Source organism: Leptosomus discolor, chromosome 7 (genome assembly GCF_034619465.1).
Source record: "Leptosomus discolor isolate bLepDis1 chromosome 7, bLepDis1.hap2, whole genome shotgun sequence".
NCBI lineage: Eukaryota > Metazoa > Chordata > Aves > Leptosomiformes > Leptosomidae > Leptosomus > Leptosomus discolor.
Genome location: NC_141397.1, coordinates 61,695,199 through 61,719,957, shown reverse-complemented (window position 1 = coordinate 61,719,957; position 24,759 = coordinate 61,695,199). Strand labels below are relative to the sequence as shown.

Here is a 24,759-nt window from a genome sequence, read left to right as displayed (position 1 = left end):
AATCATGACCTTTAATAAAAGGCATCTGACATGACGTTTCGTAACGTACTGATCACTGTTGCTGCGGTGAAAGTGACTGAAGTAGACACATAATCCTTTCATTAAATGTAAAATGAGTAACAGCATGATCAAAAGTACATATGGTTTGCTCTGAATTTCATCTTCTATAAACTCATTTAAAGCAGTTATGAGAGAACTGCGGAACATAGATGGAAGTTATAAAGCTTCTCTTTCTATATGAAAGTTTCTGTGAACAATTACCCCTCATTTTGGAGTCCTGTCAGGTGATTTACTCATCAATGGGTAAGAACAATTGTCTGACAAAAGCTTCTAATTAATCCCACTTTCAAAATTTCCCAACACAATGAGACAGAAATCTTTGTGACTGCAATTCGATACACTTTTTTTGATCAAAACAGGGGTGAGGGGTGGGGGGAGCAGGGAAAAGCTTTTAAGGTGCTTCGAAAAGCTTCTTAACAACCACAGTGGAAGAAACTATAAAAGAAGGTAAAAAGTGTCAACCACATTCAAACAGAACACAATGAAGGAAAAAAACTTTAAAGAAAGCTGAAGCCTGCTGCTGTGTCTAAGAATCCTAAAGATGTTACGAAAAGACACCACTTAGATAATTTCAAAACTATTAACTTCCTGCCACCTCCACAGAAAACTACTCAACTACCGGGTACAATTTAGAATCTCCTCAAAGAGAGCAGAAAGCCACCAAACCCTCTTTACATCAGAGTACCGTGTCGACATGTAACACCCAAGTGACCTTTGACTGAAGTTCCATTAATCGCATTTAACTTCACATTAACTGGGAAGGGAAGAAGAAACCTCTTCAGACAACACAGATGCAGCAAGTTCAAAAGTACAGCTGAGGCTTCGTCATGATCAGATAGAGAAATCAAAATGGTCTGGTGAAATAAAAAACCCACCCTGTATTTCCTCTTTGTTCTCTTCATCTCGGAAGGCCTGTAAGAGAGCAACCTGCAGCGCAGCTGAATTTGCTGTGCTGAACGTGGATCGCTCCAAACTCCCGTGCTGGAGCAGGGAAAGTCGTTCAGTGCAGAAAGAGAATTGACTTCCCATCGATGCTGAGCAGAGGGAGCCCAGCTTACTGCCAGCATAGGCTGCCTGCTGAAATGGAGAGGAAAGGAGTGTAGCAGGAGAAGTAAAAATCTACTGTGTAAAACTGTTAATTTCTGTTCTGCAACGCAAAAGTCCCTTAGTGGCAAAATGTACAATAAGGAGCAAGTATACTAGACCTACTACACTTCCTACTATGCACATCACCATATAAACTCGGCCATATTGAGACCCCCCAATTTAAGAACGCTCCATTAATACCTCTTGCACACTACCTCTCAGCTTGGCAAAGTAATAAAACTGCATTTGGAGACACAAAATTCAATCTGCAGACAAGGAACCTTATATGAAATAAAAATAAAAGAATTAAAAATTCCTAAAAAAAAAAAATAGCACGAGACCAGTTTTCTTTTATTCTGTTACTACTACATACTAATTAAAAATCAAAAATCAAGATTTTTTTTTTTGAATTTTTATTGACAGTTTTACAAAATAATCCTTAATAAATAACATCCTGAGCAGCACTCGAGACACGCCGTCTTCTGCTTCTTGGGTTTGTACGAACAAAGGTAGAAATCGCATTGAGTTCTTGGCAAGTTCACTGTAATGCAAGAACCTGTTGCTTATCCTCCAGAATTTCTTCCTCATCATCCATTTGGCTTTCAGCCCAGCCCCTTAAAAAAAACATACCACAGTGATTTTCAGCAGCTCAAATTCCTCAAGCTACTCTGCTTTAAGCCTTGGCGACATATGTTCACATATGTAGAACTAAAAGACAGGAAAATAGCTTTTGCTGCATATTTTGCAAGTATACACACATTACAAGCTACTATATTCAGTTTTTCCCCCCTCAGTTTTTGTCACACATATCTTCACCTCTTAAACAAGTAGGAAGTAAATAACATTGTCACTATTGTGCCTTAATAGAGAAATCCCACATCGCAGAACACGTAAGCTAGGAAAGCTCATTCACACTGTCTGCACTATTTGCAAACACTGTTCAGTTTTCTACTGACCTGCAATTTCAATATAATGAACACAAAACCAAAAAACCTCTCTGAATCAGCCACATTCACAGAGCATGCAGCTAACCTCACCGTGTCTCACTGACCCTTACTAGTGACAAGGTCACAGTAAGAAATCAATGATGACAGAACTTTGGGGAACTCCCTTGTTTCCAGTCACCTCCTCAGTCTCCAAGGCCATAACAGATATATCACAGACTATGGCGAGCGGAACGTTATCGGCTCACCAGCTCACAACTGTTCTTTTTAAAGGTACCTCACAAGCAAAGAACTTACATGATTTGTAAAAGATGCACTTCATAGATCTCAGTGCTGTATATCAACAAAAGCCAGTGCACTAAAAAAACCCCCACATAATCCCAAAATTTATAGTTTGGAGTCCCAACAACAAAATACATCACTCAATTCTTAATCTGAGCTGCCTGCCAGTACTGGCTTAGAACATCAAGATACAAAATAGGTCATACTGACTTCTGTAATCCACCTGTAAAGGACAATCAGAAAGTCAAGGCTGTTTTTATTTCAGTTCTGGCAAGATGTTTGGCATATTGAGCATTTTACAATACCATAAAAAGATGCTCGGCAAGTTTAACTTACCTGAGAGTGTCAAATCTGCTGCCTTTTTTTAGCTCCAGGTTTTTATGGAAACCTGTTCTATTTCTATGTATCTTCTCTGAGTGTCTGCCAGAGGAGGCTGCACCTTCAGAAGTTAAGCCGTAACATTTTTCAGGACCTGAAATATTTTAGGTCATTTCAGGGACAAATATAAACAAAAATAATGCAGTATCTACACTATCGATGTTAAAGAATTTCACGGTATCGACAAAAAACTTGCCATTAAAAGTCTCAAAAGAACTCCAGCCGAGGAAGCCTGTGATGTCACCACAAGTCCTCAAATAAATTATAACTTTTTATTACATGGCTCCTGCATCATTAGAAGCAACGGAGAGGGTTTGCTTCGAAGGTGTTTAGGCAGTATGAATATGAATATGAATTCATATTTCATACAATCTGAAACCTTATGTAGGGAGCCCATGAAACCTATGTGACCTCAAAGTACACCAGCAAATGTAGAACCTGGGCAGCTGACTAACGGCAGCACATATTTAGAACAGAGTAACAGGATATACCCCAACACAGAGACATGATCAGCTGGGGTCACAGTCTGTGCTTCTTCATCAACACACATGCAAGTACGTTACTATTTTGCCAGCTAGCCAGAAGTCTCAGCTACCAAATTACAAATGAGTGAAAAACATTCCAAAGTGGAACAAAAAGGGAGAGAAAGAACGGGACAGTTCAACAATAACTTCTCTCCTTGTTCGTCTCTGAATACATGTTCATTCTTCAAGCATTACCACCAGAAACTCTTCCAAAAACACGAGTTCCGATGAGCACGTATCAAAAAGGGAAGGACAGCTGTCCTGAAATGTGGTATTTGGAAGCCTCCGAAGAGCTGTGTGAAAAAATACAGCAAAACCTAAAGCTAAAAACATTTTAAGATAGAACACTCTGGAATCCAGACTGCTTTTGTTTAGTGAAGATGCATCATCGCCAGGACCTGCCAACACAAGCACCATAGCACTCAGAAGGGAGGGACCATGTTACAGCCCAAGAGATGCAGTATATCAAGGTTGCTCATGGCACGAAGCATCTTACACACTCGATCTGTCTCCTCACCGAGATGGAAAGGAAACAACCCAATTGTTTGGAGTTTTTCCCCTCTTGTATTCAAAGAACAAAACCAGAACTCACTCATTCTGTTCAACCACAACCGACTGGCTTTGCCCGCCTGCCACTTCCCCCACCCCAGAAAAACAAGGAGATGGGTTTAAAAAGGCAGAGGAAAGGGGCTTGAGTCAAGCCCAAAATGAGAGGTAATGCCATGTCTACTGCGCCTTACTAGAGATGGTTCTCCTCAGGACAGATTTATAAAGTTTCCCGCCCATCACTTCCCCTGCTTGCTACCCTTGCATCAAAGCAATCAAACTTCTAACAACGCCTGGGCTGTTTGTTGTTAAATACCCAAGGAAAGGATACCTATTTAAAAGAAATTTATGGCCTTAAATAGTATCTAGCACATCCTGCAGATTTTTGCAAAAACCTCAAGGGATAAATAAGACAAGTCACGTGAAACACTTTGCTTCTACTAAACGACGGGTCGGTTCGAGTACGATCAAATGGAACCAAATCACCGTTCAGCCACAAAAGAGCTTTGCATCATCCAACGGTTTAGTACGTTCTTGTATCACAATCAGTTAGATCTGAGAAGGCAAACGGAATAGCTACTTGTTTTCACTACCTTACTTGTAAGTACAAGGGGGGAAAAAAAAGCTGTACTGCCACTTACCTGTATAACTTTGTAATTCTTTTTCCAGAGTAAGCAGGGCTTCTTGGTCAGCAATATATTCCCAAAGACACTCGTCTTGTTTCATTACATCAAGGCACTTGGGTTTTGATAGCTCAGTATCAACTCGACACGTATCCACAGGCGAACTCTTTGGTCTTCCATGCGTGTTTGTTGGACCATTTCCAGTCAGTTTACAGCGTCGCATGTTTGTTGACCAAGGTCTTCTAGAATCGTTCCCTGAAATACCAGAAAAGTTCACAACTTCCATTAATTCAAGATTTCACACATAAAGAGAATTTCATCTCAGCTCATTAATGACATTAACTGTAGTTAAAACTATGAATTGATCTGAACAGACTATTGATTTTGCTTAAGAATGTGAATTAATAAGTGTTAATAAAGAGTTTCCAATTATATCAGGAAGTAGCACCTCATACCTCAGGAGTATCTTTCGGAAAAAAAAAATATATATTTAAATATTATGTACAATGGCACAAATTTGGGGGGAGGGGAGAGACTCATGATGCGTCTAGAAAGCTTAAAACTTTGGTTCTGTCTTTTTTTAATTTGAGGCAACATGAATATAATACAGACACTTTGAAATATTTTTCTAGGATTCAAAATTGACAGTTTCAATTTCCGCACATAGTGTTTTCAAAATTAAAATGCCAAACTGGTTGCTTAAGCTGAGAGAAATAGCATAAGCTACATTCCTTGAGACGGAGACAGTTGAAATTGAGAAAAGTAACTAAAAAGTGCAGACGCAGTTATGCATTACTTGTTTCCTTGTTTCTTATAGTTCATGTAATAAGCAGTAGCATAAAAAAATCTTTTATTAGATCAAAACCATATTGTACTAGATGCTGCAAAACACACAGTAATACATAATCTTGTTCTAGACAGTTTATTATCTAAATATTGAAGCTAAGAAGGGAGTAATGGAGTAGAAGCAGGGATAGAAAATAAGCACAATAAAAAGAATTATTAGTGACAGCTGGAAAGAGATAACTTTTAACTCAAAAGCCCGTTCCTATGAAAACAATGCCATGTATACAATAAGCCATTATACCCAAAACACAAATACTTAGATGAAGATTTAAAAATTACCTAAATTCAACAGAATCACCATAGTCAGCACTTCCACTTTTCACATATGGAAAATGAACCTGTTAAAGTAGGACCTCAAAGCTGTTGCTGTCCTTACCTGGGTATGAACTCCACGCTGCCATCAGGGGAGAAGTTCTACTGTGAGTCTCCAAACCACTCGAAGGTCTATTCAGCCAACTTTCTAAGACACCTTGAACTACAGAGTCATCAGCAAATTCCCTTAAGCTCCTTTCAGTAACCCACTTCCCATCTCCTGAAATCAAAAAGTATGAGGAAATTATTTGCAGGTTTTGTGTTAATATGCATTTGCTGTTACTATATTCGCTGCATTTAAGCTGTGTGATCTGAAGAACTCATGCAACAGATTTCCTACACATAATGTAAAAAGAAAAAGAGGTCATATTAACACACTAACAAGCTTAAATTCAAGTGATAGACTTGATGGAATCAATATTCACGTTCACCAATCATTTCACACGCTGTTTCACATACACCACTAAAAGCATTCTTTAGTGATGTATATTACGCAAAAAGAAAAGTGGAAATTCCTACCAGGACCAACCTCCCAAGGGATACAAAGAGCCATATAAATCTATGGCGCTATACCGACGCAGTTTACCTCAAGGTAGTAAGTTTATTTTATCCTTCCACAGCACCAGTTGTGCATGTCGGCATGACTGCTACCTCAAAGTGACTTCTAAAAGTAAGCTAGATCCGAGTTACCCAAAGAGAGGGATGTCTTACAGAAACAGTGATAAATATGGATATTGTTTGAGGATTTTATTCACAAGGCATTACCTGGAAACAGGATACTACTCTCCACAGGGCTAGAGTCAGCACACACTGAAGAACATGCTTCAAGCATTACTTGTTTACAGTTTGCACCTACGGCAAAGAAGCCTTCAAATCCACAATACTGTGTAGAAACAGGTTTCTGTCTTCTGGCTACATCCTGTAACTCAAATAAAACACAGATATTAGAAACAGGAAACTTCATAAGTTGCCCTTGCAAGTTTACATTAACAAAATGCTCCTTTCATAAAACTTGGAATGATTCTGATAGCCTGGTGTAACAGATAGCCACAAGGATGACTGTTTTGCATGATATTTGCTTTAAAATCCTATAAGCTTCCATTGCTAACGTTGTGAGAGTTTGAGTCTGTTCTTCCACTGATTGAATGGGGACAAGAAAAGCAGTTCTTGCTCATTTTCACTTACCCTTGTGCACATCAGCTAACGTCATACTGTTTAACTAGGACTCCAAATGTAACGTCTCAACCTCCTCCATGATTTTTTGCTTTCAATTTGATGTTCAGCAAAAGAACATTTGAATTATTGAGGTTAGATAAGAGTATCTACAATTTTTGGCATTCAACCATGAGGTGAAGTGACCTTAATATGAACATGGGAAGAGCTGCCTTCTCCCCCGATGCACCTTTTTTTTTTTTCTTTTTTCTGAGACTAACTGGTTCTTTCTTTTGCTTTTTTTGAACATCGAGAGAAGACTGACAATAGAAATTGGAAAGTACAGGGGCCTTCATCCCCTACAGATGAAATACAGTAGGCAGTGACAATCCTCTGACTAAAACTCTACTCTTGATTGCTTTAAGAGGAGGAGAGGGGGTCTGGAGGAGAATGGAAAAAAGCAGTAGAATATTTCACGGTAACCATATAACAATCATTATCTCTCTACTGATTCAGCAACATATGTTGCCTCATGCAACTGGGAAAATAGATTAAGCAACATAATTTATCTATTTAGCAGTCAAAGATAAAATATTTTACCACTGAAGACTTTGTAATTACAGGCAAAACCAAACTCTGGCTATTGCAGACGCTGCCTGGTTCCTGTGAAGCTTTATTGGGTTTCTGCAGTTGTGTCTCAAGGAGATATTTGTTGCTTATTAGTTCAGCAGAGCTCAAAATCTTCTCAGGTAGTTTACAGGAGCTAAGTGATCTTCTCATAGTCTTCAGTTTAGTACTCTCCTTTTGCACTGCATTTCTTTCAAGACTGCAGACAAACATTTTTTCTACAAAAGCACAAAATAATTTATTTTTTTTAACAGAAATGACTATGAATTACAACCTGCAAGTCTACGATATTTTCTTCATCAACTTAAACTATGACACCTCCTTGAAGTTATCCCTAAGCCATAAAATTACCAATAAGAACAGTTAACTTTCATCAGCTTCCCGCCTGATAGCCACGAATGCCAACACACACGGACTAGACTGACCAGGTAGCAGTACCAGTTCCATACCTAATGCACATACTCCTGTACTCCACTGCCTACAAAAACATTAGATCTTGATAATAATCTTAGCACATTTCCAACTACTCCTCCAAGCTACTGTGGTTTGTTTGCATTTTAAATGCTGTAATCTAACCAGTGCCAGCATAAGAACTGCAATAGTAGCAATTTCTTAAAGTTTCCTTAAAAGTAGCACAATGGTTTGAAATACATACTACCAGGCTGTGAGTGATTCTGCAAGCTGTTTTTTCTTTGTTTATACAAGACACAGCCTTTTTTTTTTTTTTTTAATCCTGTGCCCAAAGAAGCACATAAATCACCCCTCATTAGTCAGCTCGTTTGCTTTTCCACATTTGAAGACTTAAATAAGCAGTTTCTTGAAGTACAAAGGGAAGGAGTGCGAGGTTCTGAAGTGCTGCAGCAATTGTTTGGTACTTGCAAGAATAAGAAATCAAGCCATCCTTACATTCCAACTTATTTCATCATATTAAAAAAAAGTTTAAATACATTCTACATAGTTTTCAGACACAGAGTAAGGTCTTTGGGATGCCTTAAGAGTGCCACAAAATAAAGCTGCCAAACTTTCATGGCAATTTCACTGACACACAACAAGCACTGGGATACTTACACACAAATTATAACCTTTCATGCAGAACAGGTAATCATTTATACAGTTTCTCAACCTATCCATATAAAAGCACTTTTCTACATAAAAAGGACACGTGCCATACATTTAATCTAATATAGGACAGATAAACAGAGAGGTTTGTAAGATCACTTCATCTGCTTTATAATGGGTTTGTTTCCATTTTGGGAACATTGTTTGCCCATATTGGGGCAGTCTCTCCCTCAAATATGAGCTCACAGCTGTGAGATCACTGTCACAGTGAATGCCTATCATTTCAAAATCGCTTGCACAGCCCATCAAATTATGGTCAAGGGAGACCTGCATAGCTCAGGGAATGGTACACGATTTAACCACCTTTAATCATTTTTTTCTGACACCCATTGTAGTTGACTATCCCATCCTATATGAGAACAATAAAACTGGATACACTTACGTGTATTGCGCAAATAACTTGTAACATTTACCTTGAGAAATTTCTTTAGAAGAAACAGGATTTCTGTCAGGAGGAAAAGGTAAAAAATATTGAGCGTCAGCTGTGGAAATTAAATGACAAGATGACTTTCTCATTTTGCCCACGGTTTCTCTCGGCAGAAGGTCTGGTACTTTGTTGTTCTGATCTGCTACTGCTGAACTACTTTGAAACAGAGGAAGGAGGAAAGAACAGAAAAATACAATATCATAAAACCAGACCACATCTACTCAAACAAATTTTGGGAGATCAGAAGAACTGCACATGCATCTTTAATTATTAGGACTCTTAGTTTTCGCCTGGAATTACAAGATTAGTCGAGTGAGAGTACCTTAAAAGTACACAACACTGACCACAGAGCTGTCTGTATGCTAGTCCCTGCTCCTACTGAGATAAACACTCACAGAAGAGAAATTCTACCTGTAATTCAGGACATACACATAGGAAGAAACGTATCTCATACAATTTAAGATTGGAGTGATTGAGCAAACAAAATTAAGAATTTTCAAGGTGATGTCTCTCCAATTACAGGCAATTAATATACCTTGGTGGCTCACTCACAAAGCCAAAGACTCAAACTTACTATTCACTAACTTTAATGGCAAATATGCCATATGCCCATTAACTGCCAAACTGTTCTTAGAATATCTGACAAATTAATCACCAAATCATTAGGTCATTCAAATGAAAATTTTCAAGCACAAAACCAGCAGTCACAGACAGGATCTTGGAAGAAATGTAAAGGAAGGGAAAGCAGTGACTAAGTGCCATGACACTGGCACAGTCTATGTCTTGCACCAAGAATGAGATGATGTGTATCTTAACCATGCCTTCAAACAATTTACCGTTAAGGATTCTCATTCATAGCAAGTACAACCGTCTGCAAATACAAAAGCTCCTTATTTAGGAATGTAACTAAGTCAGAAGACATGATTATTCTTTTTTCTCTTCCAAATAATCTCTGCATTTCTGATACCTTCCAAACTGCTTCGGTGGTTCAGCTTTTCCTTGCTTATTCATTCCCACAGCCCCAGCTTCCATCACCAAAAAGTTAGATGATTCTTCCAAAACCTTGCCATAGGACCAATTAAAAAACAAACCAAAATCATATTCAGCAATAGATTAAAATTAAAAAAAAAACAACACAACATTAACTCGAGTAATTAAAAGCCTGCAGATTTTATTTTTGTACAATTTCTGCATAGTGAGGGTCCCTGGACACAACACGAAAAAAAAAAAAATCACAGGAAAACTTTGGAGAGCTAAGTTTTCCACATTTGGATGGAAAAGATAAAAAAATGCACCATTCTTTAATTAGGAATGATTTAGCTGTTGCTACTTTAAATATTTAACAGATCGCCAGCTAAACAAACCACTTTGGATCACTGTGAAGATTCATGAAGTCCTTTATTACATACTTACATCATCAAGGAACTCAATTTTCAAAGAGGACTCTGCACTTTCAGAAACAGTGATGGGTGCTTCCTCTCTAAAAACAGATGTCCAGTATCTCCTCACCTCTTCAGCTACAAAATACAGTTAGTTTGATGCATTTCATTTTTTTCCTGTCCGAGATTCACTTATACAAATGTAAATTTTTTATTTATTAAGTACCACCATAAGTTTCTCCTTTCATTATTGTTACTTACTTTAAGCAGAAACTGCTTAAGTACGTAATTGTCCAGCAATCATAGCAAAAAAAACCCAAGAAAAAGTATTTAACAGTTAGATTCAATAAACAGAAATCTAATACACCTGTTAAGTCATCAACAGCATCATCATCTCCTCCTCCCCCTCCTCCAGTCACAGCCTGAGGTACACTCAGCGTTTGCACAGGCCTTAAATCCTTAACGCAACTACCAGAAAGTTGACAGACAGGAGTTCTAAAAAAGGAAAAGAAACCAAAGTCATCATTTTTTATATATAATACCACAACCATTAAAAAAAAATAACCAAAAAAAACAAAGAACTGAAACACCACACTACTTACTGCAGCAGTATTAACTGCTGCTGCAAAGGAGCAGCTCTTTCTAATTTCATTGAGATGACCTCGCACCTCAGGGACTAACAAAACTACACTAATGTTTATAAAAATACCCTGAAGATCCTGCTTCCTTTTCTCTACAAAACTCCTCTAGCGAACGTCCCAAAATCAAGCAACCAAGTATCATTTCCAGACTTCAAACTCTGCACTTAACTGATAGCAAAGAGAGTCCCTCCAAATACTACCTCTGCAGTAATTCTGAAATATTAAGTCACCAAGTCTGGTTATAATGGTTATTTTATTAAAATAAAGCACCCTCTATACAGTCACCTTAAATCTTGATAATATAGCTAATATTTTAAGTGTCCATGGAATTTTTGTTAATGCTATTAAGTATTTCTGACTCCTTTCATTAGTACCAGCAACTTCAACAATACCTTCGGTATTTCTTAAGCAAGAGTTTCTCCATGTAGCTCAGGCCATCCTTCTTGAATTCAACTTGGATAGGTTCCTTCGCAGCAGTAAGATTGGTCTGTACCTCACAAATTCCCACAGATCCTATTAAAATTATTTTAAAAAAAAATAATAAAAATGCAGCTATTCTGATTTCTAATCTTTCTGTTTAACTACGTTATTTTTGAATGAATGTCACATTAGTAGTCTGTGCCTAGCTAAGTCTTCGCAGAATTCCAAAAGGTAAAGGCCAGCAGTATTATATTTACACAACAGTCAGCAGCGGGCGTAGCCAGTAAACACTCATTTATTACAGCTTCCCACATAAAGGAAGATTATTACATTGGAGGTGGGGGGAAATCCATGGCTCTACAGATAAAAATCCCGCCACGTCACAGGAAAGAAGAAAAAAAAAAAAAAAAAAAAAACAGTATAATATTTTTTTGTACATAAATACACAAAGAGCAAACACCATCCATGGACTAGAGGAAAAAGGCCAGCTTGCACAAATCCAACCAGACAAGAGGGTTTTTTCATGTTTTTCCATGCATACTTCAACCGATTGCATCTTTTCACTAGGACAAAGAAATATTAAGAGCCTGCGGAAGGCAAGAAGAAAATGTACTTGGATACAACACAGAAAATCCTGAGCCACATACGCTCCTTGTCTCAGTTAAAAGCTGTGACTTTATGCTTAAGCATTACATTAAAGTCTCATGTGAGACACAATGCCATAGGAAAGTGCAGGGATGGGAGCTAAACAGTCTGGACAAAGCCACATTTCACTACAAGAACTGGGATAAATGCCAATCCGCACAGTATTAAAAAAAAACTTCAGAGGTTAATTTGTTGTTAATTTATTAAGGAACATAGAGAGAAAAACTTTAGAAGAAACATTTACTATTTTAACAGAACATCTACCCACTTATCAAAAATCCACCAGCTCACCAGAATAGCTCCTAATGTTTCTAAAATGCAATTAAAACAGAAAAAAATCATACCTGATAGGACCTCATGGGCACCCAGTTGTTCTCTGTGATCACGACAACCTTTTCTCCATTGAAGCAAAGCTTCCTGAAAAGACTTTGCAGATTCCTCCTCATTAAATGCACCATTTAGTAACAACCCTTTGTCCTGATTTTCAAGGCCTGCACAGGTTGATTCTGAGGACAGTTCCTAAATCAGTTCCACAACACAATTAGTACAGCAGTTCTGGTGACAACCCTTTCCCCAGGTACATGCAACAGCAACAACATTTTCAGCATCAGCTATGGAAATGGAAACGCAGCACCCCGTTTTCTGGGCTTAGTCTAGCTGCTCTGGTAATCAAGATCACTCAGTTTTTATGTGGTCTTACTCAAAACTAAACTGCAATTTTCTATCAAGAGCAAAATAAGAAAAAAAAAAAGCTCGTGTAAGCACACACACACACAAAAAAACCCAAACCATTTAACTTAAATGTCTTTGGCAGGCAGAAAGCAGCAGCCACGGACAGCCCACATCCTGGATGGGTATTGTGTCGACAGACATCAACGGGGTCAACGGGCTGTGCAAGTCTGACAGCCCAACCCCTCACCTGGCACACTGCGGGAAAACCCGGGGCCGCTCCACCTCACACGTCCTAAACAATAAAAAGGATTTAGGGTTTTTTTTCCCCCCAAACTTTATACTACCTCAGCACTGCCTACTGACGCTAGCAGAGACGAAAACTTGTCTGATGTGCCCTGATGCTCGCTATTTACTTCCTTCTGTCCATGATTAACTTTCGATGCATTCAGATCTGCTTCCTTCGTGAAGTAATCAACGACTTCCGATTTTCCAACACGTCTATCGGCTTTTGTCTGTTAAGGAAACATTATGAAACCATTAATTTATTATAAACACGCTCAAACATTCCACCAAGCTGCATATTAAAAGCAGGTAGGTAACCATATACTGCAGAGTGACGGTGACATAAGCACATAATAATTTCCAGTAATTAGTAGCGTGCAAACGTGTGAGCAAAAATTCAATAACGTGAGTATTCCATTAGATATTACACAGGACAGACAGTGAGGCATTTTATGCAGCACATCTCATTTACACAAATTCCTGAGCTATGTACTTTACTAACAAACTTCTGCTTCCTGAAGCTTTTCAGTAGACAGAAGCACACCTGTAGAGGTCGACAGGAGGAAAATGTTCATTGAGGGGTCTAACTTCGCACATAAAAATAAATAATCCAGGGAAGTCCAAACTATAAAGAACCAGAGGAGTTTGAAATATAGCTACAGGAGGAGAATAACAGTTTTACTCACATTGGGAATTTATTGATTTGCAACCTCCATTAGAACCAAGAAAATTACCGTGGAAATGGAACATGAAGGTTTTGATTATCAACTCTTGAATGAACATCAGGAAAACCCAAAAATATTTTATGCTCATCCTTTCCCTACACCCCCTCCCTACGCACAGAGAAAGACCAGAAGGAAAGATCCTTTGCCTATAAAATCCTCCAGTAAGGCACACATCCTTACCACGAAAGCACAAGAGCAGTACAGGTAGAGGCAGAAAGTGCAATAGGAGTCACAGACGTCAAGCAGCCATGGCAAGACTAGAACGTACTCACAGCTCCTCCTCTCCACCTACTCCACACTACCCAGCAACTTTGCAGTTGCCGGTTGCACATTCAGTGGTACTTGTGACGTGCCAGCGAGCGTGCAGGGAGGCTAACTGCTTCAAACAGCCGTTACTTCTTCCTTTCGCAGTCTTCCTCCGATTCTTACACAGACATGCAGGATAAATGAGGTCCGAACACGCGTGCTTTGTCTTTTTTCTCAAACCTAATAGTCCATAATCATCCATAACTGATACCAATTCTTTTTCCCCCCCCAATGTCACCCACGCGTTGGTAGCACACATGGGGATCGCAGCAGCGCATGCTTGAAGCGGAAGAGGGGAACCTCTCTCTGTAACCGCCTTTCTCCTCAGCTCAGCCCGTTTCCTACGGCACACGCATTCAAAGTACATTGCTAAAGACTGTGCTGATTTGGTTTTCACTGCATGAAGAAAATAATCTTAACTTTACAGCAGAAGTTCACATTCCTTTGAAGGAGGTAATTTTATTGATGTAGCTTAGTACATCTGCTCTCCTTGAGCAAGCACAGTGGTGTTATATATGGTTCTTCTGGGTAACCCAGCACACAGTGTATAATATCAGATCAATATTTGAAAGGCTCACCCTGCTGTTTTATTTGTATAAACAACATGAGCCTCTTTATTGAGATTTCGCTCGATTGCTTCAAAATACTTGAGCAAGAATTGCAAAACTGATTTTAGAGAACACTTGCAAAGCTGATTTGTTCTGGCCTCATGTTAAATTTCCCAGCAGTCGAACTCTGGACACTAGTTCTCCCCTACTTCAATGCCTAATCAGCCTAAATTGGTTGGGGATCAAAACCATCCGCTCTCAAAGAAGCAGTCAGGAAGGGGGCAGGAAAAAGCCCAAGGAAGAGGCAACATGACCCACCGGGACAGCTGGAAAACACTGCTGTGGATTCTCACAACTAGAGCGATTGCCTTCAAATTTTCTATTGCATAATTTCTCTAAAAACAGCCTTTCCTCCTCACTCAGACAGCTAAACCTCTAAATCAAGAATTACATCACCTCACTTGGACTGTAACATCCTTTCCCCCTCTGGAATTTACAGCTACAGTTTTCTAGTCCAAACGCAAAAGACACCTTTCGCATCCCTACTTCCTGCACCCTTTCCTTAGCTCCCTTTATCTGTGGCAGTTTCTAATTCATTTCAGAGCAGGACTGGAGAAAAGAGGAAAGAAGACAGGGTTAGGGGGTGTGCGTGGAGAGAATCACGACAACTTAAGGAGGTGGAGTTCTCCTGATGCAGACGGAATGATCACAGCACTCCACGACTCTATGTTTAAAGCCTTGTATTCTTCCACTGAACCACTGTATGACCTTTAATCCCCACAAAGAAACTTCCCCATCTCAAACCAGTTTGTTTACCACCAACAATAAGGTGGGGTTTTTTTAAAAAAAAAACAAGGTCTGAAAGAGAATGCATACAAATGTCATGATGTATCATTACCTTACTCCTGCTACCACCCAGTTTTCAGTTCTAGGGTTAAAAGATCTGCTACAGTCTATTAAAAATATAAATCCTAAACAGTCTGCATTTAGACATGTCTGGTGAAATATTTTTATAGCCACACAAAACAGCTCAGGGCAAAACTTTTCTATCCACTGCATAACTCAGGATAGCACATTGTCCCAAAAAGATTATTTATCCCTGGCTTTTCATTACTCACAGGATGGTGTATCCCGCTGTAACTGCCGGAAATCCTCACCTCATGTTCTTGTAATGATGTAATCTCTCTAGTAATATACTATAAGCAAGCACCATTTCAACAAGGATGTATTTATCAGATCAATAGCTTTAATAATTTATTGCATTACTAAAAGGATTCTATTTCTGGGAAGAACGAATGAGATCATCAAATAAATTTTAGTAGGATAACAGAATGACACATCCAGTCACATCATCAAAAAGTAAATTTTGCCTTCATGAAAATCTCACAGGGTAGAACTGAAATAGTTAAATCAACTTGCACTCATTCAAGACCCTACCTACGTTTTCTGTGTTTATGTCAGCTTGCATTCTCACAAGAAAGTAACTTTGAATCTTTGTAATCCTAACAACGAAGTGTGAATGCAAACATCTTCTCTGTAAAAAGTTCCTGACATGGCTTCTCTTTGACTCATGAAGTCCAGCTATAAAACAGTCATCATTAACACAGAAAAGAAAGAAAATTAAAACAAGCTTAATAATACGTATTTGAAAAGGTATTTTAAAAGGTAAAACATGGCATTTATCAAAATCAAATTTGGAATAACATTAGGAGAACAAAACCAGTGGGTTTATCCAAAAGAAACGAAAATGCATGTACAATTAGGTCCAAAAAAAAGTTTTTACAACCCATTTATGAAATGCAATCAAACATTATGCATGAGAAATCTAAGTTCATTACAATTAAGTGCTATACAATAATTCTAAGAGGAAATTTTACTACTCTAATTATAAAATTATAAAATTTTTATTGTTCCATAACAGATACACAACAACGCTGTATGTTAGAAGCGGAATATTACAGCGCTGAATAATAAAACTACACACAACTTGAGTCTCCACTGTGCTGTATAGCGTTTTACTTTCGTCACAATTTATTCCTTTGTGAGTGGAATCCAAGTACGAAAGAATCAGGGATGCTGAAAGTGGCAACTGACAGAACAGACATAACAGTAAGTAGGAATTCAGAGTTTCAAGCTTCTTTATGCGTATATTTAAATTACTGGTAACATAGAGCGTTAAATATACTCACAAGGGTATATAACTGTCTTCGACGAATGGACGAACTCATCTGGCCATTTTTAGTAACTACAATTTTTTTTTTCTAAACTCCTTGACATCCAACAACTTGGAAAACTCTCAAAAAGTATCAGTATTGCAAAGAGCCTGCGTAAAAATCTCCTGAGCCAGCAATTTGTCACAAACTTCTAGCGCTACCATTCCTTCAATTTAACTCAGCTTCCCATGAGGCATACATAAACCCCTCCAGGCACAAGAACGGAGAGCATGACTTTTTTCTCACTCCGTATTGCAATAAAACAGCGATGCCATTTGCTTCTGCGAAACCTTTAACTGAAAAACTTTCTACTGAATAAGAAAGTCACCTGTGAGAGCGTGAAAGTAACCCCTTTGCAACGTAAGCAGCGCTAAAACAGCGCCTTGTCCTAATCTCACAAGCGCTATTCACGACCTACGGACTTCCCGGAATCGGGAATTAAGGGCCCAGAAGCAGCTTCGCCCAATGGGGGCGGGGGGCAGTAAGGAAAACGCAAATCCTGGTTCCGTTCCCCAGGCCAGCCACGCTCTCCAGCCCCCCCGTTCCTGCGAACGTTTGAACAGAACAGGCGAGAGGCGCAGCGGGGCCGCGCCCCCAACACGGGGGGGATCAGCAGCCGCTGAGCGCGGCGGGGGAAGCGCCCGCGGCCTCCCCTGCGCCGGCAGCGTCCTGCGGGGGCGCAGCGCCGCCTGGCGGCCCGCCCCGGCCGAGCGCCGCCGCCCGCTCTGCAGGCACGGCCCGGGCGAGCAGAGCGGGGCCGGCCGGGGCGAGCAGAGCGGGGCCGGCCGGGGCGAGGCTGCCCGCCCGCCGCCCCTCACACCCACCCACGCCCCGCCGGGCTCCCGCCCGCCCGCCGCCCCTCACACCCACCCTCACCCACACCCCGCCGGGCTCCCGCCCGCCGGCCTCCCCTCACACCCCCACCCCGCCGGGCTCCCGCCCGCCCACCGCCCCTCACACCCCCACCCCACCGGGCTCGCTCCCGCCCGCCCGCCGCCCCTCACACCCACCCTCACCCCCACCCCGCCGGGCTCGCTCCCGCCCGCCGCCCCTCACACCCACCCTCACCCACACCCCGCCAGGCTCCCGCCCGCCGGCCTCCCCTCACACCCCCACCCCGCCGGGCTCCCGCCCGTTCCCCTCTCCCACCCCCCCAGCCCGGGCCGAGCCCACCGGCGGTACCGGCGGCGCGCTGCCGCTCAGCCCGTTACCCCGAGTCCGTAACACCTTCCTTCGGGCCGCTTCGGCCAAGGGAGGCACCGGCGGACGGACAGACGGGGGTTTCCAGCGCGGCTGGGACCGCGCGAAGGAAACGCGCACCCCCAGCGCTGTTGGGGGCGTTCGGCTTCACTGCACAGGCAGGGCGTTAATTTTTAGGTGAGGACTAATGAGATGGGCGAGGGCGAGAGAAAAAATAACAGAGAATCAAAGGAGACTAAATCCCGGTGGCTTTGATGCCAGGCAATCTTAAGAGAAATTTAAAATCCGCAGGTATTTTTTCCCTAAGGAAAACGAACCAAAAGACCCACACAAATGAAATACCTGTTCCTTTAGGTTTGAGCGTTAGCAGCTCCCACTGCTTTGATTTGCTGTAAAAGCAACACAAATACACCATGGCACGTATTATGGGGCAGGGGGGTGATCTTTCTGAGAGAGATGCTACTTTTCTAGAATAAAAATGTTGTTTTCTTATTCAACAACGGAACTACTCAACTTGCAACAAGCTACTTCAAAAATCGAATAGTAGGGGGCTCTCTCATGTTCTGGAGGCTAGGTTTGCTATTTACACTTGCTAAAAGGCAAAAACCCTCTATTAAAAATAAATCACCTCGTACTTGATAATACCAATTTCCACTCTAATACAGCCAGCACGTGACAGCTCGGAAAGCGGTCAGAATGAAAAATGTGCCCTGGTGCTTATCAAAGTATTTAAAATTACAAAATATTCACAGACCACTCTGTTTTGCCCCGTTTGCCTGAAACCGCGTATCTTATTTTAATCATGTGGTAGTGTTCCTTCGTTAACCAAGAGATCAGTCTTCTTCAGTCACAGTCACATGCTGGGCAAATTAATAAAAAAACAGCTTAAAGCAACTCCCTGGTACAGAACTGGTAACAGAATCATTTAATCTGTTCCCTTGCCACTCAGGGAGATCTGGGTATAAAACCTCCCTTTACTGTATGCCAACTAAGTAGTTAGCATAGCAAGAAGTCCTCGCATTGAAGTGGATATCATCAATATATTTTGGGAAACAGGCAAAAAAACCCCAACTATTACTTTAATTTCAACTCCAGCAAGATAAGATATTTAAATCAAGTAGGATAAAACTAATCTCAAAAATGCCAGTAATTTTTTTTCCTTTTTCCAGTTGCTGCACAATCATCAATATGGCACCGCAAGCTACCCATCTTCGAGAAGTCTTATTTTTCCCAGCAGAATAAACTACAAAAATATCGTATTAAAAAAAAATTCTTCAATTCACTGGAAGAGCCAACGTTAAAAGTTCACACGAGCTCCTTGACTTCACGGTTTCAAAGCAGCAATACTGCCATCAAAAGGATTCCTTCTTAGGGAAGGGTGGGGGCAGCTCCCACGACAACTTCCACAGACCACCCCGGTACAGCCGCGCTGCCCAGAACAGCCAACGTGCGGAAAGCCGCCGTCGCGGCGAGGCGGGCACACACGCCAGCCCACACAGGGGCTCTGCATGAAGGAGCCTGGAAGGGAAGCCCAGGTCAGACGGTTTGTCCGTGCAGCCCACGCACAGCTTCCAGCCCGGGCAGACCCAGGGTCATTCACGTGACAGCACCTTACACTATCCATACAGGTACGTCCAGACCCTGCCACAAAGCCACTCTACGTACACGCTATGGCCTGTTGCTACAGCGCTTTTTAAACCTCTTACTCACCAGCAGCGCGCTCTTAACTTGACCCAGTCCACATGCTATCCCCTTCACTTCAAATTTTTCATGAGCTACAGACATTTCATGCTTAAATGTTTTTTTCACTGGCTCTGAAAAAAAAAAAAAAAAAAACACACAAAAAAATCAACAACCAACTGTCTACGTTTAGCCTGTATCCAGGGCAAAATTGTAACAGTCACTCTGTCACCCCATGACCCCCCACCAGCCAGGGGGGGGATCAGGAAAGCAGACTCATGGGTGGGAGCGAGAACAGATTTTAGTCAGACACCACCAACGCCACAGAGATCTGCAGAGTTACACTCAGCCAGATGAATACCCAGTCCTCAGGAGCAGGGAGAAGCCAGAGGAGGAGCAGGAGGAATCCCAGCAGGAATAACCCCCCAGGAGCTCCCTTTCCTCACCCAACCTTCCCCCTTTATACTGACCATGGCAGGATGGGATGGGCCACCCCTGTAGCTCACTCAGGGCAGCTGCCCTGGCTGGCTTGAGCCTGTTAACGCCCTGCCCGGCACGGCTGGGCTGGGATTCTGTCCCAGCCAAACCAGGACAGCCACAAACCCAGTGCTCCAGTCTCTGATTTCTTTATTGCTTAATTGCAGCAGCCTCCCAGAAGCAGATACTCTACCAGAAGTTTGTGAGTTTTTATTTGGTGAACAGAGATGTCTTTACCTCGAGTCTGCTCTTTGAGTATTTGCAACTTCACTTTTCCTGAGGAAACCTATATTGGAAGAGTTTACATACATATATATATAAGGTGCTAATGAAATGAGTAACAGCGCAACTTTTATAGAATTAAAGTGTTACTGTTTCTAGGAAAATAGCTAAGCATGTACTTAAAAACTCCACATATTGCTCACACCAGCTGTTAAGTCTGTGACCAGTTTCCCTCCCCATTTGTGAAATGACACTGTCCTCACTTCCCTGCCCCCCCGTTACGCATCTGCAGGCATTTTAATTTTGCCCTTTTGAAAATTCTGCCCCATGCACCTTCTCCTCAGCCGTCACAGCTGAAACCCGAGGTCTTGAAGCAGTAACAGCTCCGAGTTACTTGTCTCAGAGAAAGGGAAAGAGATGGGTTAAAGAAAACCTTTTCATTCTGATCCTCTCCTCTACTCACAGGCAGGCAGGCAATTTTATTGAAATTGAGTGTGCTGGCTGAGAAGACCTTCACACCAAACTGCTGCCGCTTCAAAAGGCTTCAAATAGCAACTGTGACGTTGTCATTGCCTGGTTTTCTCCTCAGACTTATTTAAGCTTTATTTCAGCCAGTTGCAAATGGTCTCTCTTAATTAACAGCTCTCATTTCAACACAGCATATGTACATTAAAAAAAAAAAAAATCATAAGAGAAAACTCTCTTTTTATGCCTCACTCAGTCCAATTTGCATGCCTCTCCAGGCACACCAATGTCTGCTAAAGGAAAGAGGAAGGATCTCAGAGTTGAATTAGTTTGGATTTGGGGATCTCCTAAAGATTTTTCTTAGTAATTCATGGAACAAGTCAAGAACATAAGCTCTGTTATCGCAATTGATATTTTAACAGCACTGGTGAACGTTATGGGATGGTGGATACACCTAATGCTTGCTTCCACGATGTATAAAGCCTCAAGGACAAGAGCCTAAGCTATTAAAGCGATGAATTTATTTCACCACAGAATGAATTATGAAGACCAGGTTATTCCAGTTGGAAGTGGTAACACTCGCCACAAGGTCCAGTCTTCAGCTACTTACAAACTGACCAACTTTTACCATTCCCATAGGTCTGCCTTATCCTTAGTATTTTTTGAGACTTTGAGCAAAATTGCCCTAGTCATTTCCAAGAGGGAATTACAGGGAGTCTCCTTCTGTACTTCTTGAAAGAAATCCAGCAGCACCATAAGAGAGACTATAGCACAGGCAGGAGGGGCGGAGTGGGGAAGAGAATGACCCACAGAGTTCTACAGGAGTTCTACTGTGAATGCAGATGCCCTTCCACAGCGGCTGAGTTAAAGAAAAAAACTCTAGCTGCAGCATATTTTTAACGTTGTGTGCCTTTCTCATCGCTTTTATCGATGAAGATGGAGAACGTGAACTCAAAACTTCACAGGAAGCCTTGCATTTCAGATTCAGAATGGACATCAGACCTTTCAAAGACAGGCTCCTGATGAACTTCCATCACTAACAAATTAACCTCTTACAATATTAAATCTTTAGAGGCAATGGTAATTTGCTATCCATTGCAACTAAAAAACCAGCAGATCACCAAACAGAACTTGGCTTCCTCCAGCTCAAAGGGAACCATAAGCCTGGCATGGAAAAACAAACAATCCGAAATTTTACTCAGAAGGTGCTTAACCTTTTATTTTTACAGTATTTAAAATTCCCATGATCTGTAGCCGAAATCGAGTTCTAAATCTTTTGTTTTCAATCGCTTTACCTGCAAATATACTGACAGTTTACTACCTTTTTGGTTTCTTTGCTTTGTGACAAAACTCGGGCTTGGATGGTCATCGGTCCTGCCTGTCCATATTTCCAGTGATAAGCACTTGATTTCCTATGAATCAAGAGCAAGAAAGATCTTACAAATTACGTCTTCTGTAAGCAAGAGGAGCGTAAAGGTTTTCCTTCAGGTTTTTATGTAAGAACAGAGCATTGCAACAATAAAATACTTGTCTATAGGATCATGAATTCCCGAAAACACAAACACATCCTGCTGAAACCTGCTTCACAGCTCCTGCATGAGAGACAGGATCAAAGCGATATTAAGGACAGCATCCTCTTCAGAAATGAGACGGAAACACTGGAAGAGAAACTACTTTCTGTCTCCTGCTTTACAACTAAGGTGACCATTCCAATCGGACAGGGGAAAAAGGGAGAAGAGAGGATAAATGAGGAAAAGGGATCTCTGCTGCTGAAGGAATATCCCTGCCAGAAAGGATTTGTCAGTTTACTTCTAAAAAAAAAAAATTAAATGTCACACTGGAGTTTAAAAATCAGAAAGCCATAGGGTGGCAAGTTTATCATTGGGAAGAAAGGCTGGAGAGAGGAGACTGAACGCTACTGTGAATTCCAAACTTGGCAAGAGATCCCGCCTGCGGCAGGGGGGTGTGGAGGGAGCATCTCAGTGGATTCCTTTTTTTTGAAACAGAAATTTAACCTACTTTCTCTCTTCTTTTTCTCTGCTCATGTTTGACCGCAGCTGCTGTAATTTCTTCTCCATCTCTTCATTTTCTGCTTCTAACTGCACTTTCTCCAACCGCAATTCTCTGACAGTTCTGGAAGAGTTAAAGTAGTAAAATACTCATTAGAAGTTACATGCAAGACAGAAAGGTACCTGAAGAAGTTTAAAGCGGCAAGAAGAAACAGTTGAAAAATTTGTCGTTAAAGGCACGTCACCCTTCTATCTCCCAGCAAGGCTGAAAAAAGTTCTGGAAAATTTAGGGCAGGGCAAACTCCTTGGACCCAAGAATATGTCATTGCCTAGGGGAATGCTGACAGGGATATGCCTATTCCAAGATAAGCTTCAGAGTGGCCCACGAAATAAAATGAAACGATTGTGTTTGTATTCGGAAAGGTTTGTTGCTTAATTATATTCAAATAAACTACCCCAGTGAATTCTTTAGTACCAGTTGTTTACAAAGCATGTATGTTAGACATACAGAGTCCTAAGACCTCTAACTTACTCAGCAAGTAGATGGAAGTCTAAGAAAAGAAAGGCTTCAGGATAAAAGCGTACGGAAAATACTAGAAAAGAAACACATCACGATTCTTCTTGCTCTTACACAAATAAGCTTTTCTACTTACTGTTGCATTAAAACTTATCAAAAATGATGAAAAACATCTCTATTACAATCAAATAAAATGCACTTACTTTGCTTTTAATCTCACTGGGGTTCCAGTTTTTGAGCCTGGGAGCATTACAAAACCATTGATGTTCATGATACCCAGTAAAATCTCTCCTAAAAAAAGAGAATATCAATGATCTACAGTTAGCAACCTGTTGAAATGGGAATTCGATTGAAATTAAAACAGTAAAAACTTGTTACAAATCCAAGAATATTAGTGTATAGAAGGAGAAACACAGAACAGAGAACTTCTTTATATGAAGTGCCAATAAAACCCTAAAGCAACTCTAAATTAAATTTAACTGAAAGGAAAACTTTTTATCCCATTTACAATACAGGGAAAAGATTTACTTGTCTGTTTCATTTGGGCAATTCCCTACAGCTCGATGAAAGCAGTTTAATATTAAATAAAACACAGCTTTCTTGACCCACAGAAAGCACAGAGAAAGAGAAAATTGTATCAACGGCTATGAAGTCAAACCACCTCAACTGATTCGGAAAGATAAATGTCTTGACACATACCAATTGATACCAAAGAACACGGTAACTTGCAGAGCAGAGTTACTCCCTACTCTCAAAACTTCAAGACAGCGGTATGTTAAAGCCAATATCTTTCCCTGGGTTGTAAAATACTCTTCCAACAATTAAGTTCATACAGCACAGAGTCCAAACTGAAGCTCCCCATCCGCACCCACCCTGCGCCAAAATGTTTGCAGTGTGACTAGTACAGGCTAAGCAGGCTGCTGGAAGAAATGGGCCAACACTCCATTTCAAGCACAGTGCCAAAGCTGAGCATTTATTTGCGCTGCTGGGATGCATATGGAAAAGGAAAAAAACAATTTTATAGTCCAGAGACTTACAGCTGACAGGGCGTTTGGAAACTGTTCTTCCAGTGGTTGGTGATCAGATTCCAGCTCAAAGCAGGACCTAACTGAAGTGATGTGGAGAGGTTTAGTGTGTGAAATACATCAAACGTCTAACTGAGCTCAAGAGCAAAAGCTCTGCTGCCTGTTTGCACATAAACCTGAAAATGACCATGTATACAGTTAAAATGTGTCCAAATAACACCCCCCTCTATGAGGCAAAACACCTGTCAATGGCACATTATAAACTGTTGAAAATGGCAGAGGTTGCCCAGAGCAGCTGTGGCTGCCCCCTCCCTGGCAGTGCTCAAGGCCAGGTTGGATGGGGCTGGGAGCACCCTGGTCCGGTGGGAGGTGTCCCTGCCCACAGCAGTGGGGTGGAACTAGATGGT

At 41.1% G+C, this 24,759-nt stretch overlaps 1 protein-coding gene across 1 annotated transcript; it reads right to left on the bottom strand.

Moving 5' to 3' along the window:
- Window positions 1-1,684: 1,684 nt before the first annotated feature.
- ZBBX (zinc finger B-box domain containing) lies at window positions 1,685-23,598 on the bottom strand. The gene is made up of 18 exons (XM_086468481.1): window positions 23,531-23,598; window positions 22,821-22,934; window positions 22,120-22,213; window positions 20,352-20,400; window positions 19,668-19,771; window positions 13,028-13,195; window positions 12,356-12,530; window positions 11,339-11,459; window positions 10,673-10,800; window positions 10,341-10,443; window positions 9,894-10,001; window positions 8,913-8,944; window positions 7,354-7,598; window positions 6,367-6,526; window positions 5,666-5,821; window positions 4,462-4,698; window positions 2,709-2,844; window positions 1,685-1,760 (listed from the first exon to the last, which is right to left on the bottom strand). Exons 1-18 carry the CDS (start codon window positions 23,596-23,598, stop codon window positions 1,685-1,687), a joined length of 2,274 nt encoding a protein of 757 aa, XP_086324607.1.
- Between the last annotated feature and the right edge of the window lie 1,161 nt (window positions 23,599-24,759).

Coding starts and splice junctions, on each gene's coding strand:
- ZBBX (XM_086468481.1), bottom strand. CDS start 23,598: ATGAACATCAATGGTTTTGTAATGCTCCCAGGCTCAAAAACTGGAACC. Junction 10,444..10,672: donor TGCTGTTGATGACTTAACAG/GTGTATTAGATT, acceptor TGTATTTTGTAG/CTGAAGAGGTGAGGAGATAC. Junction 1,761..2,708: donor AGCAGATTTGACACTCTCAG/GTAAGTTAAACT, acceptor GTTTTTTTTAAG/GGGCTGGGCTGAAAGCCAAA.